General features: G+C 33.7%; 1 protein-coding gene across 2 annotated transcripts in view; it reads left to right on the top strand.

Moving 5' to 3' along the window:
* LOC126734962 (phosphofurin acidic cluster sorting protein 1) overlaps positions 1–20,888 on the top strand; it is a 49,484-nt gene that overhangs the window by 15,706 nt on the left and 12,890 nt on the right. For both annotated transcript variants that reach the window (XR_007660229.1, XM_050438827.1), the window contains exons 6-10: positions 3,582–3,707; positions 3,796–3,930; positions 14,046–14,263; positions 14,321–14,575; positions 17,906–18,020. Coding sequence is in view for 1 of the 2 variants with exons in the window: in XM_050438827.1 (XP_050294784.1) it covers positions 3,582–3,707; positions 3,796–3,930; positions 14,046–14,263; positions 14,321–14,575; positions 17,906–18,020 (849 nt within the window). In the remaining variant the exon portion in view is untranslated. The remainder of the gene's footprint in view (positions 1–3,581; positions 3,708–3,795; positions 3,931–14,045; positions 14,264–14,320; positions 14,576–17,905; positions 18,021–20,888) is intronic.

Below are 20,888 nucleotides of genomic sequence, written 5' to 3'. Positions count from 1 at the left end.
TCCCATCAATTTTGACAATGGGGCCCATTTCCATACCAGTGAAACAACCCCACACTTGTACATTTTCCCCTTCATGCTTAATAGTGCCCAAAGCATACTTTGGATCAACCCTTTTATTTTTAGGATGCTTGACCCATAAAATACCATCAGAAGAAAATAAATTAAACTTACTGTCATCCGAAAATAATACTGTATTCCATCTTGCTTCTGACCAGTTTAAATGGTCATGTGCAAATTGAAGTCGGGCGGTTCGATTCTTCTTCGAAATGAAGGGTTTCTTGGATGGTTTTCTTGCCGGCAAGCCACTGTCCCTTAAACGTCTTCGAACTGTATGGATACTAATATTTACATCGTCTAGTTGAGATTTTTATATCCACTGCTGTGTTAATGTGTTAAAAGAGCTAAGGATTTAATCTTCTCGTCAACTCTAGGCGTCGTTTTTCTAGGCCTACCAGTTTTAGGTGGACTTATTAATGAGTTCCTAATGCGGTGTAACTTTATGGTTTTGGAAACGACTGAGCGGTTTAATCCTAACTGCTTATCAATGATTGCTTGCTTAATACCCGATTGATATTTTGATATTATCAACTGTTTTATACATAACGCAAAAGTAATACCTCGAGGCATATTTACAGGTTATTCTTTATTAATTAACAAAATATGATTGTGTATTGCTTTCAATAAGCAAACATAAACTAAGAACTTTAAAAATGTTTCTCTACTTTTGCTCCTCATAAAATAAAGATAAGCAAATAGATTGTTTTTGTTTCAAGAATTTATAAATACCAAATATGTTTTTGCATTCCTTTGAACCTTGTCAGCGGATTATCTGGGTTTAACAAATTTACACCAAAATCGCCTAAACAAATTAGCTTGTTAGTAATAGGATATAGTGAAGTCTCTAATGTTATCAAAATCGCCCAAGAAATTACTTAAATTCGGGCTTTGAGGCTATAAAAAGCAATGGCTTTCTGTCCCAGTTTAACTTTCACAATAAAACATTCCAAGCCAGGAACTAATTAACCACAGTAAAAAAGTGAAAGAATATATTAATCTAAATATTATCAAATTCTTGAATGTTTCTTTCTTGTTTATATGAGATGTTTGTTTGGATACTAAAGCACGCACAGGTGTTGTCATTTAGTATTGAAAATTATACAGGGTGTTACAAAATTCGGTGCAAATATTTTAAGACCGTATTGCTAGATTCAAAATAAGACTTTTTCCATAAACATGTGTCCTAAAATGCCCCCCTTCAGAGTTACAGCCCGCGCAAATTGCTTGCAAAAATCGATTATTTGGATCAGGACTACAGTTATATATAAAATTTTTTGAAAACTAGCAACTTGTTTTTTTTTTGAGTTTTGTTGAGTGCTTTTGGCATTTTCGTCCCAAAATTGGTGTTCACCCAGATTCAGGAGGGCTTACCCTTATAATGATCCCTATCTTAGGTTTCCGATAAAAATTTTGAAAATCTAGAACACCATTTAGTTAGCAATAAAAAAATCTAAAATTATCGTTTCGTGCATTTTTTCGATACAATTAATATGGTTTAACAAAAATGAAAGCAGTCACGGTCCACTTCGTTTTTCTAATTTGATAGTTTAATCGGGTTTAATCATGTTCTTTTTCCTTTATGAGCGATTTCCTCAAAAACGGTCAATTGAATCGAAAAAATGCAAGATACCAAAATTTTAGAACTTTTAATGGCTAATGAGATGGTACTGCTAGATTTTTAATTTCCTTATCGAAAACATAAGATAGGGGCCATCAGAAGGGTAAACCTCCCGAATCCTCTCGTAAAATTGGATTTACAGCATTTTGGGGACGGAAGATGAAAAGAGCCCCTAAAAAACAATGACTTGCAAATTTTCAGGAGATTTGACAAATAACTGTGGTTCCAAATAATCGATTTTCATCAATCAATTTGTGCGAGCTGTAGCTCTGAAGGGGAGCATTTTAGGACACAGGTTTATAGGAAAAAAAAGTCTTATTTTTACTTGAATAATACGCTCTGAAAATATGTGCACCAAATTTTCTAACACCCTGTATAATAAATTAAATTGAATTGAATCATACAAACTATACAAAAACACTTACAATTATTCATTTTTTCTTTGAAGTACTTAAACCCTATTCTATAGGGTGGTACATAATGAACGTTATGGTTTAAATGCTTTATAACTTTTTAATTTTTGAATACAATTTTAAAATTATTATTCTTGGAGAATATTGTTAATCTAAACGTGAAAAATTACGTCTCGCAGATGTATGACTTTTTGCAAAATTTCAGGAGTTATGGCACGAGTTTCATTGCAAATATTGGTTTTCAGTTCAGGGATGGTCTCTGGCTTATTGATGTATACTCTCTCTTTCAAAGAGACCCAAAGAGAAAAGTCTGTAGCATTCAAATCCGGCGAACGCCCATGATATCCCATAACAGAACCATTGTGTCCTGTGCAGTATGGGGCGTGACACCATCTTATTAAAACCACATTTGATAGTGGTTTGCCACAACCCTGTCTCAAAAAAATTGTTCAACTTGTTACGGTAGTGATTAGCATTGATGGTAACGACAGCACCGGATTTATTTTTGAAAAAATATGGTTCAAAGATCCTTTCGAACGATATAACACACTGCATTTGAGTGGATTCAGCTCTCGCTGATTAATCGCTCTTGGAGTTTCTGTAGCCCATATCCTGCTATTTTTATGCCATCATTATCTATAAGTCTAGTTGAATATTTAATTACTGTATAATAATGTGAGAGAGGGAAGAGCTACACAAATACCTTGCAACCCTTATATATAGTTCAGAAATACATATTAAAAGTTATATTTAAAAAAATTGAGTATGCCACAGTATAATGAGGATATATGTGATCATCTTTTTATGTTACATGTGTTTCTCTTTTGTACACAATACCGACTTAGCTAAAAAATGTATGTCACTCAAGGTACCAGGAATACTGTTTTAAATAATCTCTCTCTCTCTCTCTCTCTCTAAGCATTAAGAATAGTAATTTAAAGTTTATTGACTATTTGGGTCCAAAGTATTATAATTCATTACCAAACGAAACTAAGGCAATTTAAAATGAAAAAAAAATGTGTGAGTGAAAGAATATATTTACCTAAATATTAATTAATTTAAATCTTGCGTCTTTACTTAAGCATAAATTAAATATGTATATTGACTCTTTAAGTTCTGACTTGCCTTGATTGAGAGGTGTAGATTTAGTGGACGAAATGTTTGTTTCTTGTTTATTTGTTTATACGAAATTTTTTTGGGATGCTGGAGTTGAAAACTTTCATATATTGTTTTACTAAGTAAGGTGCAATAGTTTCGTTTGTAATAATTTTAGGTACACACAGCTGTTAAGCTACTTAGGTGCCTAAGCTATTATTTATCATATTAGGTATTATGTAATAGATTGAATTGAATTTAATTGAGTTAAATCAGGAAAAGTATAAAAAAATTGAAGTACTTGAACCAATTTTATTATTCAGTTTTCAGTGAGTATAAGTAGTTTTTTTTCAGATTTTCATTTTTTTTAAAGAAATATTCATAAAGCATATTTATAGATCGGAGACGAGAAGACTGCATCCGGAAGCGACGGCAACACCGATCTCCTCACCGACCCTGAGGCCCAAAGCGACCCCCAAACCGGCTCTCCACCGCGCGAGCACTACTCCTCAAAAAAACACGGCGTAAGGTCCACAATTAACATTTACTTTTTTCTATACACCCTTTAAACATTCTCCTAAACTCGGTTCATTAACAAATATTTCATTACAGAACGACAACGATTTAACTGTAATGTTCCAAGACTTGAGCGAGAAAAAGTCAAAACTGTTTAGGACTTCCGCTTCCGGTGTCAAAAAGAAAAACTCGCTGAGCGTCAGTTCCGACACGCCCACGTTAGAAGTAACTGTAAGAAAATTTTTTTCTATATATACTATACAACAGGGAACTTTACATTTTTTTTTTAATTTCATAAATATACTGTTTTAAGATAAACATAACCACAACACCGTTGTTGCCGGCAGAGTTGCCAACTCGGTGAATTTTTCACCAAAAATTTTCGTTTTTCAAAGCGAATTTTAAGATGAATTCGAGGAGTGACTCTAAGCTGGTGTATATTTGATTTTATTTGGAGAATATCTAGTCAAATTAAATATTTGCCTCTTTTTTCGTCCGAACAAAGATCAATTGTCAAGAAAGGAATATGTCTTTTAATAAATATTTTTATTAGTCTCTTTTGTATTAATTTATATTCGTTTGTTTATTTAATACAAACGTTGTTTTAATTAGGCAATCCATAATCCGATTACTGTTGTAGATTCCAAGCAGAAAATTAGTAGGGTTTTGAAAAATAAAACTATTTTCTATAAAAATGGCAAAACTGGCTGCCGGTGTTGTTTGTTGTTAACGGCCTAGTCAAAAACGTTTACTCGTGTGCGTTTTCTGTTAATATATTAAAAGTGGACCAAAAAGTGTAATATTGGATAAAAAGTGTATTTTTTTTGCAGTTAGAAGAGGATATGGATAATTATATAAAATTTAAAATTACGGATGGTAAAAAATGTTTTGTACCCCCTATATTTGACTGCCAGCCAGATAGAAAAAGGGCATTTATTCAACCTTCCGCACTAGCAGCTATTAAAAGAGCCAAATGTATAAGCTTTAAGCATATGCAGCATTTACTTGCCTCAAAGGGTTGCATATTAGTTAGACCACCTAGCATTTCTACATATGTAAAACTCTCTAAAAATGAAATACTCGAGACTAAAAGAATAGGAAGTTTAAGGATGTATGTTAAACGGGTTATACATAGAGTACGAGAATTTTTTCTTTTAGAACTTTTCTCCATTTTTCATGGTAGCTAAATATTTACAGTCCTTACCAATATTTCTTAGTAAAATTAGAAAAATAGTTTGGAATACAATATAATCTACATATTTGATTGGCTTTATTTTTGATTAAGCTACTAAGTGTGTAAGTTTTTTGTTCAATAGTGTTTCAAAAGTCATGGTCCAAACTGAAAGGAGGTGTAGGGGAGCCTATTTGGAATCAAAATAACCCCCTATGTTGTTATTCGATTTTTGATGGTTTAGAAGTTATAGCTGTTTTTCACTTTTTTGCTATAATTTCTTCTAAATAACTTCTGGCTTAAAAAATAATTTTTTTTTAATGTTTGGGGATTTATTTTTTAAATATATTTTTTTAGTATTTTATTTAAAAAATGAATGTCGAGTCTTTTTAATAAAAGTATATCATAAAAAAAATTTGTATTATAGCTGCAGAAAATCATGTTTAATTTTTTTGTGGTTTATTTAAAAACAAGTTTTACCGTTAATGAGGCACCACAGTACAGAAAGGCGGTGCAAGAATTTAAACCAATGTTTTAAAAATTCTTACAACTTATAGCCTTTTAATAGAAACCTTTAACTTAAAGGTCTTTATCTGTTTAATATAAGTTAAGTAAATTTTTAGAAAAATGGAACGTAAAAGAAATAAAAGCTAAAATAAAACTTCGAATATTTCATTGGCATTTATTTAAAAAAGATGTTCAAAATGGCCGCCGCCGGCTCTTATACACAAACGACATCGTCTTATAAAATTTCTTTTTAATACATTGATTAAACATACATTGATCAAATAATAAACACTATAAGGTAAATGTTTTTATTGAAAGACTAGAAATAGTAGGAAGTTTTTAAACATTGGTTTAAATTCCTGTAGGTCTTTGTGTACTGTATAGTGGCTTCATTAAATTGTTAAAATTCATTTTTGAAGAATCCAAAAACAAATTAAACAAGATTTTCTGCAGCGAAACAAAATAAAATTTACACTGCACTTTTATTAAAAAGACTCGACATTCGTTGGAATAAAAACAAAAAAATATATTTAAAAAATAAAGCCCCAGACATAAAAAAAAAATAATTTTTTAAGCCAAAAGTAAATTATAGAACTTCTAAACCATCAAAAATCGGATAACAACATAGGGGGTTATTGTGATTCCAAATAGCCTCCCCTACCCCCCCTTTCAGTTTGGACCATGACTTTTGAAACACCCTGTATAGCTATAGTATATAGCTATAGTGTTTTATTTATATACTACATAAATTTTAAAAAGAATACATTCAAAATTTGGGTAAAAAAGAATTTTTCGTTCCATCTTTAAACAATAAAATTGTATAACTGTTCCAAGGTAAGACAAAAGTTATGTAAAACATTTTACAATAAAAGTAACAATTAAATAAAAAAAGTTACAAACTAAATAACAAGCACTTTATTAATGAAATTGATAATTAATTATTCTTTATAGCCTGATACAAATGAGGAAATATACAGGGTGTAACATAAGTGATGACTTTAATTTTAAGAGATAATTCCTGGTAATATAAACTTATGCCCGGAGACGCTTCGTTTTCGAGATACAGGGTGTTAAACTTCGATTTTTAATAATTTCTAAAAAACGGGCTTACCGAATTTGTTAAACTTTTACACTTTGTTAATTTTTTTTAGGGTGTCTCTTGGAATTCTCACATTTTGCCTTAACTAAAAATGCCACTTTTTGTCGCTTGATTCTTATGCGTATCTTGTTCTTCGTTTACATATTATTTCATTCATATTTCAGCACTCGCAATGGTTTTTGGCCTCCATAAAAAAAAATAAAATGCTTTAAAATTACTAGTATGTTTAATTGTAGTGTGTGGCGTTCAGATTATTTGCATTTCACGTTAATTAAAAAACAACATTTATTTGCCAAACACAGTAATAAGTACAGTATAAATTATTAAATTAAATAGTATGACGCCATTGCTTGCGTCGTCAGAAAGTCAAAAACGAGAGAGTCCGTCGTTCCCACTTCTACACCTCGCGCGGCGCTCTCCTCGCGCATGGTGACGTCGTGATATGGAAGGGATGCGGTATTGCCAAGCGTTTACAAAAATAACTGTCGACCAGACAACCAGACATATCGCCCCCCTTGAAAGCCTCCAGGCTTTAAAAATCATAAATAGGCAGGACAGCAATCTTCGTAACTGGACGCTTATACTCGCCAGCAGCAGTCCTCACTAATACTGTTCGGACAATACCATCTCCTCCAGGAAATATTTGTACCACTCGGCCAGTTCGCCATTTTAATGGTGGTAATCCATCCTCCATGATGAGCACAAGAACGCCTAGTTTCAGGAGCTGCGGGTAATTCTGCTTCCATTTCGTACGTATCTGGAGTTCTGCAATGCATTCCTTGACCCAACGAGACCAAAAATGTTGCACCATTTGTTGTCTATGTTGGTATTTTGATAGTCTGTTCTCTGCTACTCCCAGTAGATCAACTTGTGGGCACGTCGTCAATGGTTCACCAATAAGAAAGTGCGCAGGAGTGAGAGGATTTGGATCATTCGGATTATCAGAAAGAGGACATAAGGGTCTGGAGTTTAAACAGGCTTCTATTTGAGTTATTATTGTAGAAAAATCTTCAAAAGTTAATGATAAACTACCAACTACACGCTTAAGATGAAACTTTACCGATTTAACGCTGGACTCCCAAAGCCCACCAAAGTGTGGAGCGCGAGGCGGTATAAAATTCCATTGTATACCTTGATTTGCTAATTTATCCGAAATAGTAGAAGAGTGTTCTTTGAGAAACGCATTTAATTCATTTAATGCACCCACGAATGTTGTCCCTTGATCAGAATAAATTTGTATGCACTTGCCTCTTCGTGACATGAATCTGTACAAAGCGGCTAAGAAACATTCGCTAGTAAGATCACTTACTAGCTCTAGGTGAATAGCCTTGGTAGCAAAACACACAAACAATGCTATGTATGCCTTGTTAGTTCTAAAATTACGTCCTTTGCGATCCCTAAGGGAGAAGGGCCCTGCGTAGTCAACACCGGACACAGAAAAGGGTCTAGAGGGTGTAATTCGTGTCTTGGGTAAATTACCCATAAGGTACTTTGTCGATTTTGCAACAAAGCGAAAACAAGTTAAACAGTCATGATAAACCTTTTTAATTAAGTTCCTGCCATTGATTGGCCAGAAGCTTTCACGAAGTGATGCCAATGTAAGTTGTGGACCAGCATGAAGTAGCTTAATATGTTCAGAATGTGCGATCAAAAGTGAAAGTCTATGTTTAGGGGGTAAAACTATAGGGTGTTTCTTTTGATATTCATAATTAGATTGTTGCAAACGACCCCCAACTCGAATAAGATTAAGAGTGTGGTCAAAGAAGGGATTCAAGGTAAGGAGTTTGGATTTATTAGAGACCTTATTATTATTCTTCAGTGCTTTAAATTCTTCAGAAAATGTCGAAGCTTGTACCAAGCTGACAAGTGTATGCAAAGAATTCTCAATTTCCAGAGTTGAAAGCTCTCTATTAAAAAAGTCAGATTTAGATTTTAATTTAAGGATGTTTTTAAAGCGTAGCACAAAGGCAAAAGTACGAACCAGTTTAGTTAGATTAGAAAATTTGTCAATTAAAGTAAGTAAGTCATTATTGGTATGTTTTTCGATGGACACATGAAAAGAAGTGACATTTCGTAATTCAGGAGTATCAATATTTGATAAATCTACTATGTCGGTTGGCCACTCATCTTCAGTCAGCCAAGGAGGTCCATGAAACCATAAAGTCGAATTTAACAAGCTTAAAGGTGGAATTCCTCTAGTAAGTAGATCAGCTGGATTGTCTGCGGTTCTAATATATCTCCATTCATCAATATTAGTTATGGATTGAATTTGAGCTATTCGATTAGCAATAAATGTCTTTAGACGATGAGGAGATGATCTAATCCAGGCAAGTACTATTGTAGAGTCACACCAGTAGTGCTTAGAGTCCAAAGTAGAGGGTATTGAAGCTAACACAGTTTTAGCTAGTTCTGCTAAGAGTAATGCTGCACAAAGCTCGAGCCTAGGAATAGTCAATTCTTTAAGTGGAGAGACTCTAGTTTTTGCACAGAGTAGTTTAGACGAAGAATTGCCTAACGAATCCTTTGAACAAAGGTACACGCAGGCACCATAACCTGGCTCCGCAGCATCAGAGAAGCCATGTAATTGCAGCTCAATAGGATTACCGCAAAGAGTTAGTCTTGGTATTTTAAGATTATTCAATTCCACAAGTTGTGTCCTGTAAGATGACCAGATTGTAAAAAGATCCATTGGAATCGATTCATCCCATGATATTTTAAGCTTCCACAGCTGTTGCAAGATGATTTTTGCCGAGATTGTGACAGGAGAAAGTAGACCAAGAGGGTCAAAAATCTGAGAAATTGAAGATAAAATTGTACGTTTTGTTACGCGAGTGCTAGATTCAATAGGACCTATTTTATATTCTAGCGTGTCAGAAATGTGATTCCATAAAAGGCCCAAGGTTTTAGAAGCAATATCTGTATCAAAAGAAATCGAATGTATTGAGGAATCAGAAGTTAAGGTTGGCTCATTTGAAGCCCATTTTCTAAGTGGAAATCCATACTTCATAAGAAGATCATGGATGTCTTCTTTAATTTGTCTAAGTTCATCGACTGTTTGTGCGCCGGTTAAAAGGTCATCAACGTAAAAATCACGTTGTATTATGTTAGAAATCTTTGGACAGTCTTTAGCATGTATTTTACCTACTTCCTGCAAAGATCTAGTAGCCAGAAATGCAGCAGAGGCTGTACCGTATGTAACGGTGGACAAATCGTAAGTTAAAATCGGCTCATTAATATTAGCACGCCAAAGAATTCTCTGAAGTTTACGATATTCAGGGGCTACATAGACCTGTCGATACATTTTTTCAATGTCACCACTGAGAACTACAGGATGTATACGATACCGTAAGAGAATTGAAAAAAGACTGTTTTGGACATTAGGTCCGACCATAAGTAAATCGTTTAAAGAAAAACCTGAGTCAGATTTACAGGAAGCATCGAAAACGACCCGTAGTTTAGTTGTAGTGGAGCTTAATTTAAGCACACAGTGGTGCGGTAAAAAATACCCAGAAGTATCATTTTGATTCTTAGATAGGGTCATGTGACCGAGTTTTTCATATTCTGTTATAAAATCTTGATAAGTACGTTTTAAATCAGGGCTTTTATTCAGTTTCCCTTCAAGATTTAAAAAACGACTTGTAGCTGTCAACTTCGAGTCCCCAAGACGATCAATGGAGTCCTTAAGAGGAAGATGTACTACAAATTTACCATCAGGGGCTCTAAAAGTGTGCTGAGAGAAATGTTCCTCGCAAAAGGTTTCCTCTGGTGATAAGTATTTAGTTTTAGGAAATTCCTCTACCTCCCAAAATTTAGTTAGCTGATTGTCAATTGAAGTTGTAAAAAAGCACTGTGTCTTTGAGCAAAGGCTTGAACTAAGATTAGTTTGTAAAGGACCAGAAATAATCCATCCAAAATGTGTCTTTTGCAAAATTGGAAGTCCTCGACCCAATTTTATTTGACCAATATGGATCAGTTCCCAGAAAATGTCTGCTCCGAGCAGTAAGTCAATAGGTTTTGCAGAGCTGAAATCGGGGTCAGCCAATGCAATATTTTTGGGAATATGTAATAAACTGGAGTCAAAGGATATAGCTGGAATATTTCCAGTTATAGATTTAAGTACAAGACACGATATGTTCGCCTCAAAGTTAGAAAAATTGGATTGGACTTTAGCAAAAACTCTAGAATTTATGGTTTCAATTTTCTGACTGATACCAGTGATAGAATGTTTAATATTTTCAATAGGAAGTTGTAACAAGTTGCAAAGTCTTTCTGAAATGAAATTGGATTGGCTTCCACTGTCTAGGAGTACTCTACACAAGTGTGACTTATCTGTAATGTCAAAAACTTTGATGATAGCAGTGGATAATAATACAGTGTTTGAATTAAGTTTTTCATTTACCACTAAACTACAAGGTGAGTATATAAGAGGAGTGTGCATCACATGTGTAGACAAAGAGGTTGTGGCTACGTCTTTCAAGTCAGTCTCAGTGCTGTTGGAATAAGAAGAGGTAGATGTGTTATTATTATTGGTTTGTACAGTCCCAGAATCGGTTCTGTTGAAATGTAGAAGGGTATGGTGGAATTTTCCACATTTTCTACATCCAGACGACCTACAGTTTTTAGTTGCGTGGCCTATAGAAAGGCAGTTAATACATAACTTCATTTGTTTAGCATTATTTAATTTTTCAATAGCAGAAATTTGTAAAAACTGAGGACATGTGTAGATGAGATGTTCTTTTTGACAAAACGTGCATTTTTTATTACTGTTAGTAGCGACAAAGGATTGAGAAGTATTTTTGTGAAAGTTGGGGTGTGATTGGCGAGGCCTTTCGATTTTGTTTGAAGCGTTTCTTAAAGAGCTGTTTTCGAAAGACTCTAAAATTCGGCATCTGTCTTTTAAAAAATCTATAAGTTCCTTGTAAGTAGAGAGTTCTTCAATAAAGGTTTTGGAATCCCAAGCTCTTCTAGTCACATTGTCAAATTTACCTGTCACAATATGACAGATTAAGGCATCCCAATGTTCTGTGGGCATCTTTAAAACCGTCAAGGCGCCCATGTGCTTCTGTAAGCCGTCAAGTATGACTCTAAGGCCACGTCCAGATTCACGTGATAAAGATGGCAAATTAAAAATAGCCGTTACATGGTTGCTGACTAAAATCTGTTTGTTTTCGAATCTCTCATTTAAGATGTTCCAGGCTACATCATAATTGGCGTCAGAGATTTCAAGTGATGAGATAGTTTCAGCGGCCACACCCTTTAGAGAGAGGCGCAAGTAATGAAATTTTTTGGCTGGTGTCAGTTTGAAATTGCTATGTATTAAAGAATTGAAAGTGTCTCTAAAAAACAACCATTGGTCATATGAACCGTCAAACGTTGGAAGGTTTATTGGAGGCAGTCTAATGTTGGCTAAATCATCATTAGAATTAGATGCTAAGTTAGATTCCACGTTTGGAGTTAAAACCTGCGGCTGCATCTGGTCAATTAAAAATTTGCTCGCTTCAGATGTTATGCGGTAGAATTTATTTTCAAATTGTTCAGACTCACTGTCATGTTCATCAAAATCAATATCAGTCTCCGTAGCGGCAATCTTTAACTGAGCAGCGTTAAAATCTTCCAACAATTGATCAGCCTTTTGCGCACGCATTTTGAGTTCCACCAAATCAGTTTGAGAAAGATTTATGTTTGACTTAATAGCTTGAAAATAGTTTTCAAACCGTGTAAGAGCAGCTTTAGTAGCCTTTCTTTTATTTCTTGCGTCAGCCATCTCGAATAGTTAATAATACAAATATATAAGTAGTTTCAAAGAAATTGTTTAAAATAGAGGCAAAGTAATAAAACAATGCAATTAAATAGGTTTCTCAGAACACTTAATTAAAATGCATGTAAAGTTATCAGACCTACGTAAGTGACACCAAAAATGTGTAAAATATCTAATAAAGTAGGTATATTAAATGTCAAAATTTAATAAAATGGAAATAGTAGAAATCACCATCAAAGGGAGTGTGAAATACCAAAAGAAATTAGTGTAAATAGGTATAGTATACCAGCAAATGTGTAATATATTGCAACGTAAACAAATGTCAGTTAAAGGTATTAATTTTGTCACCAAAGTAGCATCAAATATCACGAAATCGTTTGTAAATCAATGTAAAGTACCATCAAAGTAACCACCATAAAGTAACACAAATACAAAGCAGTTTAAGTTTATTAAAAAAATAAACAAATAAATCAAACAGAGGCCTGTAAAAGTAAAGGAAAGAAAGTGAGAAAGGAACGCACTAACCTGTAGTGAAATAAGCAAAACCAATCGGTGTTCCCTGAGAAGACGGTCTTGTTGTTTCCGTCGTCAAAAAGGCAAAATATCCAAACTTGTGTCGATTGGGTCGGCGGTCGGCGTTTCTTCCAGTTCAAGCCACAAATAAATGCGGTAAAAGCCTCGTTGAAAGTCCCGTACGGATGTTAAAATGCAGTAAAATTCCGTTCAGGAGTCAAATCCAGCGACGAAGGACCATAAAATGTAGTGTGTGGCGTTCAGATTATTTGCATTTCACGTTAATTAAAAAACAACATTTATTTGCCAAACACAGTAATAAGTACAGTATAAATTATTAAATTAAATAGTATGACGCCATTGCTTGCGTCGTCAGAAAGTCAAAAACGAGAGAGTCCGTCGTTCCCACTTCTACACCTCGCGCGGCGCTCTCCTCGCGCATGGTGACGTCGTGATATGGAAGGGATGCGGTATTGCCAAGCGTTTACAAAAATAACTGTCGACCAGACAACCAGACATTAATATTGAAAAACTAAAAAAAACTTCCAATAAACTAATTATTAAGATGCTACTTTTGGTGTAAATTTTAAATAATAATTACAATAGCTGGACATCCGTTTATATGAACTTTCTTACTTAAAAAAATACAAGGAATCACTCCTCAAACAGGTACTCAAGTACCTGCAGCACTCATGGTATTTTCCACAATTTGGAATTTCTTTCAAAATTGGGTTTTGCAACACAAAATAACCATTTTTTTCTTGATACTTTGCCGTGATATTATATTCTTTAGTTAAATAGTTTGCAACAGCTTTTTCACTTTGCGGACATGTCATTTCGACAACAAAATCTTTACATATACCATCTGGTGAGGCTCCGAAAATAGGATGCTTAGGGTTTAACAATAATCCAATCTAAGAAACCTTTATTCTTAACGACTTTTCCAGGCTTTTGATAACATTTTCTTCGAGACTTTTCCTTCTTTTCAATGCTTCATTCTTTAATTGCTTATTTGAAATAAGATATGCAAGAATAATTGCATTTAAAAGCAGTTATTATTGCATAATTATCTTAGTTCAAACCAAAGGCTGCAGTTTGACTGTTCCTTAGTTTTAAGCAAAGCCTCTTAAGTTTTTCTAATATTATATTTCACTTTAAATTTTTGTGTAAGTTCCTTACTAGAAAAGTACTCATTTTGAAATAATAATACTTAAATATATTTATTGTCGCACTATTACGGAACGCAACTATTCTTTTTAACAAAAACTATATTGGAAGGCGTGTCTTGTTCATTGTAGGTGCGCAAAGGTTTCCTGGACCAAATCTCGAGGCTACTGCCCACGGAGGAAAACTCACTTCCGGAGTGTATCACGTTGATTTCCGGTCCGGAAAACGTCGCCTCGGCCATATCGAATAAGCTCGGGTCCGTTCAGCCGAATTTTCGGGTTTTTCAGCCAACTTCCCATATGGAAGTTAAGGCCGTTCTAGTCGCTTTATTCTCGAAGATACAGAAATAGTAAGTGGACTTTTTTCTTATAAATTTTCTTATTTTTTTAATAATAATTCTATGTAGTTGCAACAGTTGTGCGAAACCGTCGACTCCAATAAAACTCCTTCTGGTGGGAGGAGATTCTTTGGTCGGTTGGTTCGTGCGGCCGTTTGTGGAATCGTTATCCAGTAAACCGCCGGAATGGTTGTCGTTTATTTCCGTCTTTATCGCACCGCTGGGCGGTTGCGGGGTGTGTCGACATTTGGCTGCTCTGGATCCCGCTTACTTCTCACTCTTTCCCAACGAAATCGATACGAAACCCGACGAGATTGCTCAGAGGTAAATACCAAATGTATCTTAGAACTATCAGTAGTAACTTAAAAAAATACTTTTTTCAATAATATCAAAGAACTAATAAATCTGTAAATGGTGTGTTTACTGTTTAGGCCTATAATAATAATAATTTGTTTGAAGAATTTATACATAAGTTCCACAACTCTATTTAAATGAACTAACAGGGAAGACCTGCATTATTATCGTCAATGTCATCCTCCCCACTATGAATTGGTGAAATATAATAACTGGTTTGCTTTTTCTCTCCAAGCTGTATTTTTGACGTATATGGAATTGAAAGTGTATCAACTGTAAAAATAATCGCTGAAAAACATGGGTTAATATATTTGAAATCGGCTAAATGAATAATGTGTTTAATATTAAAACATACATTATTTAGTTTAAAATCCAAATTAATTACTTTGTTTACCTAAAGATTACTGTGCTAAAAGAATAACTCAGTTAAACTGACATGTCAGCTAAAATAGATATAAAGACTACTTCCAATTTAGAGAGTCAAAGTAAGACATCACAACAATAAAAAAAATTATAAAAAAAGGGTAGTATTTAATCGAACATCAGTTTTTATACTTTTTAGCACGTTTAAAAACTGGGTGGAGCAACAAAAATACTTATTGAGCATCTAATAAAGTTAATATTGTCAACTGTTTTATACTAATCTGGATAGCTATTTAAATAATAAAGCTTCTAAAAACTGTTTGAACTTCATACTTTATAATATGACAAAAGCTAGTGAGCATAAAATAAAACAAAAATAGGCATCACAATTATACTTTATTGTCTTCTATTTATAAAACAAAAAGGACAAAAAATGCCATTTTAAAACAGTATTTGAACCCCAAAAAAGAGTGAACATTAAACAAATTATTAATAAGGCTTCAATAAATTAAAAACATCATTGAATTACCAAAGCAGGTTTGGATTTTGATGGACGTCCACGCTTTCTTTTTTGTCCAATCTGGATATTTTTTGCCTCTACAGGCGGAACTGTATATTTTAATCTAATTGCTAGGCCCAGAAGATGTTTGCACATATTCATCTTAAAAAAATGTGGACAATCGCATCTACCATTCATCCAATCATCTTTTTATTTGGAAATTGTTACTCTCCAAGTGGAAAAAAAATTCTTTGAATTCATCAAAAGTTTCCCAAGGTTTTTCAGCCTGATCATCCAATACTTCACCTCCCGGTACTATATAGACATTGTTCTTCGTGTCAGCATCTAACACCTTTATTTTTTTGTCTAATTTTGCCCATTGATAGGCTTTTGTCCAATCAGGAAGTTTAATAAGCGGAGTAATTGAAAATGACTCCTCTGTAGTTTTGCAGGACCATTCGTTAACCATCTCCGATGCGATAACCAGAAAACGAGACAAAGAAAATCTTTCGCGTAATGTATTGCTATCTTTTATGGTTCTATTAAACGATTCCAGTGCGTTGTTTGTAGCTGGTGATCCTGGGGCATCACCTAGGTACCAATTGCGATTTTAAGTTAACCACTCTTCTTTGAAGTATTTAATAAAATTAGTTTGGGTTTTCCATTTCCTCATAAAAAGCTGTGATGCGCTAGTAAAATGTTCAGGAGAAGTAACGGACTATAAAGCATCAATGTCTTGTAATATATTCTTTCGGGCGTTTTTGTCTGAGCAAGTTTGTTCAACCCTGGTTTGCATTTTTGTTTTTGCATGTGCCCAACACATTCTCACAATGGGTGCAGGACCAAAGACTTCTGTAAAAGCATTTTGGATGCTCTTTGCGGCATCACAAACTAATACCGACGGTTGTAGAGAATGCCCGTATACAAACAAAACCTGTTCTTTTAAACTATTAAATAACATGGTGAAATCTTCCTGACGCTCGTTTGTCGAAACTCTCTAGCCATATCAGATGAAATTTTCTATGTTTATCTGTAGTTCCTACAACTAATACCGGGAACCCTTGCCAAATCAACTTGTATGTCGCATCAGCATGGATAATATTTGCATGACGTTCTGCTAACCCCAGTAAATGTTTTGTAGACCATGCAAAGCGAAAGGACATTGGTTCATCCTCGAATATATAATAAGAAAGTACAAACACTTGGTGTATGTCCTCGGGAACTGCTGTATGATTTAATATCCATCGCTCCAGTTCTCCTAGATTTATAGTTGAGGAACCGTATTTGTTCAATAGTTTCATTAATGGTAATTTTACTCCCTCCATCTTACTAAGACTTTTTAGAATAGCTTTAGGCTTCAAATGTAAATCAAATAGTTTGTTTATTTCTGTTTTAACTTCCTGCCTTATTCCGTAATCAGAACGAATTCCAATCGACTCGTGGTTATGGGCAGCCTCTACACGATAGAGCAAAACAGCATTTGATGTAGCTTCAAATAGTAAATAAATTTGTGCCGCACACTGAGGGCCACGACGTTTTACTTTGTTACAGCGATAAAACCTTTTTTTCCTTCTTCAGTCATATGTGTTATTAAAATAGACCAAGTATTTTCTGCACGAACAACTTCCTCCGCTACTTTAACACATGCAAATTTTCTTACAAAGAGCCACTGTTTACTCTCGCCACGCTTTTTTTTTGTTTCTAATTCTTTAATGTCCGAATCACTGTCCGAACGATATGAAGGAATTTCTATTTCATTCTCCATTTGAATATTGTCATCAGAACTATTCCCGGGTAAAACAGTATCGAGTTCCATGATTATTTAATATTTAAAACGAATAAAACGGTGCATAAAACAACTGTTTATACTACTGAAATATTATATACACCATAACCAATAAACGTATATGGGAATTCCAAACGCAGTTAACTGTCGCTCCAGTATAAACGCACGTTGCCGGATTTTTTTGTAATTCATTAACGAAAGCTGTTGCCGAATGCAAAATAAAAACTTTTAAGAAAAAAAATTGATGATTATATAATATTTTAGTTGAAATGAATTTGAAAATTAGATGCTCATTTAGATTTTTTGTAAGCTTTGTGTATTTTTTGGTGTCTGCTTTTGTTGGCAGATTAAAAATATAATGATGCCTTAAGTTTGTTCACCGATAAATTTATTTGATATACAGAAATATAAAAGTTGCCATGTTAGTTAAAATAGTTACCGCATTTTGTTGTACATCCATAATATTTGATGCTCATTTAAAAATTTCCCATAAAAAAATGTAATGTCTAATCTAAAAAATCTATATTAAAAAAAACAATTAATTTATTATAAAAGAATATGAAAAAGATAATTTTGTCCAGGGACCTCTAATACTATTCTTACGATTGTTGTGTAACCTGTTATTTGAATTTAAATTTGAAAACTGTTTCAGATTAATTAGATATACGTCAGCATCACCCGCTGCCCCGGCAGCCCACTTGCCCATCGGCGAAGCCATGTTAACCTGTTACGATGAAACTAGTCAGCTCTTTATTCCTTTTATACACGTAAGTTTCCCAATTAAAAAAAAAAACAACATTATCTCTCTCATTATTTTTACAAAAAAAAAAACAATATAGGAAATAGGTGGAGCCGTTAGTATTAATTGCTCTTCCATGCAACCACCCTATCTATATCAGAATACATGAATAAGTCACAAAAAAATATAAGAAGAGTATTTAAGAAAAATTAAGAGAAAGATTCTTTCCTGATTAGCGAATAAATTCCAAAATTTCAATTTCGATTTTCACAACGAAGGCCTTTAATGCGTTTCCAAGTATGGAATCTTTTCCAAAATATCCACGAAGACAAACTTAGCTTGACTGAACAAAATCTTTAAAAAAATTCTGTGTAAGATTAAGGAGTATTCTTGTATTCCAGAATAATTTCTTGCTTATTCCATACTTTCGCTGTAATTTTTCATTTTATTCCAGGCATTTGAGGCCACTGGATTTTTTTTTCAGAATTTTTGGATTGATTTTTCATTTGTCACTCAAATCCCTGGAATTTGTAAAATTTTAACACATTCAACAAACACATTCTTGATATATTTGCCAGATATTCCAGATATAAGAAAAGAGCCGAGAAAAATTCAAAATCGAGAATAAAGGTCCATATTTTCCTTAGTTTTCCGAATCTCTTTTTCTATTTCCAAAAAAAAGATATTTGTATATATTCCAGAGTTCTTAGGAGCTTTTCTTATATATTCTAGGCATCTGAAGTTTATTTTTCAACTTATTCCAGGCATTTGAACAAAGTTCAACACTAAACCTAAAACCCCTGGATATTTCATATTTTTAAATAAATTTAAGGCAAAAACACGCTTTTGATTTAGTTGCCCGCTATAGCAGATGTAAGGTAGAACTCGAGAAAAATGTTGTGTCCAGAAATAAAAGATTTCGGAAATTTTAATTGCTTTATATCTCTCTGCTAACCTCAACCACCCACTTGCGACATACCTGTGATTTTCATGACCAAGGCTTATAAGCCCAAAAGCTAATCGAAAACATGTATTCTGTATTTTTTGTAAGGTTTCTTTATCTTTATTTAGAATCGCTGGCCAATACATAACATCACAATATGAAATAGTGGAGAGAATAAGACTATTATACAATCCCAATTTTATGTTACTACTAAAAAGATCTTTGCTTAAATGTAGATTTTTCCAACAATTTTAACAGATTTGGACCATACTTCCACTGATTAGGAAATTGAGGAGTTGAAATAAGGGAGTTGAGGAAAATTAGAGATTATTAGACAGCAAATTAGAGAGATCAATAATTTTATTTAGAGCGTTTTGATTTTTGCTGACCGGGATAGAGCTCACTTCAATCAATAAATTCTTCTGGACTTTTAGAAGAAATATACTCAAATGGCTCCAGGGCGCATAATCGGATCGTACTTATTCCTCATTGGAAATTAACGAACAATGCCGACTCGGGTCCGAAGTAACGTGCGTGATTACACATAAGTGTGCAATAACGTTAAAAAAAATAAATAAATAAACCCTGCATATCGAACGTGCAGTGGCTCTTGTGAAAAAACCCATTTGCGAGGAAACGAACACAGAAGTTATCCACTCTTTTGAAAAAGGACATTCAGTAGCTTCAGTGTACAACAGCACAATGGGAGTTCGGTGACCAGTATTGAGTTTTGTCTTTAGGTCGTTCTATCCAAAAACATAAGATTTTGAAAATATATGGCGACAACACTTTGTTATAGTTTATTTTCTTCAGATACATAAAGAATAAGAAAATAAAATGAATCCAAAGTTAATAAAATAAACAGTTATCATTTCAGTATTAATTCTATTTTTGATATTAATAATTTTCAACCCTTATGATGATTATTTGTTTTGATTTTACTAATGTCAGAAGTCATATCCTAGCCAATAAGATCCCAGCTCATTCTCCTATATCCCTACTAAAACCATTTCTGGCGCGAAAATCTTTGACATCTAGGAGTCTTGAAGAACAAGCCTTTGAAGAAGGTTGTTTCTTGGTATTTTTGCCGGTTTTACTCCAATTAAAAGTTGAAAACTCACCTTTTGGGTATTTTAGTTTGTGAATACTAAATGCCATACTGCAATAGTGCAGGATTATAAGTGGTGTAGTTAAATCCCAACTTTTTCAAGGTTCTTTGTTTAAGTGTCCATTTTTGTGTTCCCGAGAAAATAAAATTGGTAAGTCCTAATATTTTCATTTGGCATCTTGGTTTATGATACTCGACATATTACATATGTAATTTTATATAAGTAGACTTAAGCATACCGTTAAGTTTAACCATTAATGATTATATCTACTTATTCTATTGGCGATTCCTCAATTTCTTCTATTCTTCCACTTTTAGGCTTTTTTTTTCTCCCCGGTATGGTTTTTATCCACTATTATAGGAGGTAGAAATCTCCACTCATCTACTTCAATAATGTCCACAACATCTACATTGACATTCACTGTTCCTTTTGGAGCCAGGTTTGATCAATGTTTGTGATGTATAGTGAACCATGCAGTCAGTAAACCACCTAACCAGTAAACCTAAGTCCTATCAACATTTATTAGCTTTACTGTAGTATATTATACTAAATACTAACCTCAAAATTACATTGTTATCACTTTCATTATTAGATTTCACCACTACACTGTTGTTTTGAATAGTTTCATAATAACTAGGTGCATATTAGTAATAGACCGTATAGATCTCCTTGTAAACTGGATAAATAGGCCTATTTCGAAAGTACTCACGCGAACTTTTAGCCCCAAACAACAGATTATGAGATTTTACCCTTGATATAGACACTATATTCAGGAAGGGCAACATAACTTGTTTTTAAAGTAATAAGTTTGATTATTAACTTTTCTTTTAATATAGATTCACTT

Source organism: Anthonomus grandis, chromosome 4, assembly GCF_022605725.1.
Source record: "Anthonomus grandis grandis chromosome 4, icAntGran1.3, whole genome shotgun sequence".
NCBI lineage: Eukaryota > Metazoa > Arthropoda > Insecta > Coleoptera > Curculionidae > Anthonomus > Anthonomus grandis.
The sequence above is the reverse complement of the archived record's forward strand: the minus strand, read 5'-3'. Positions and strand labels throughout refer to the sequence as shown.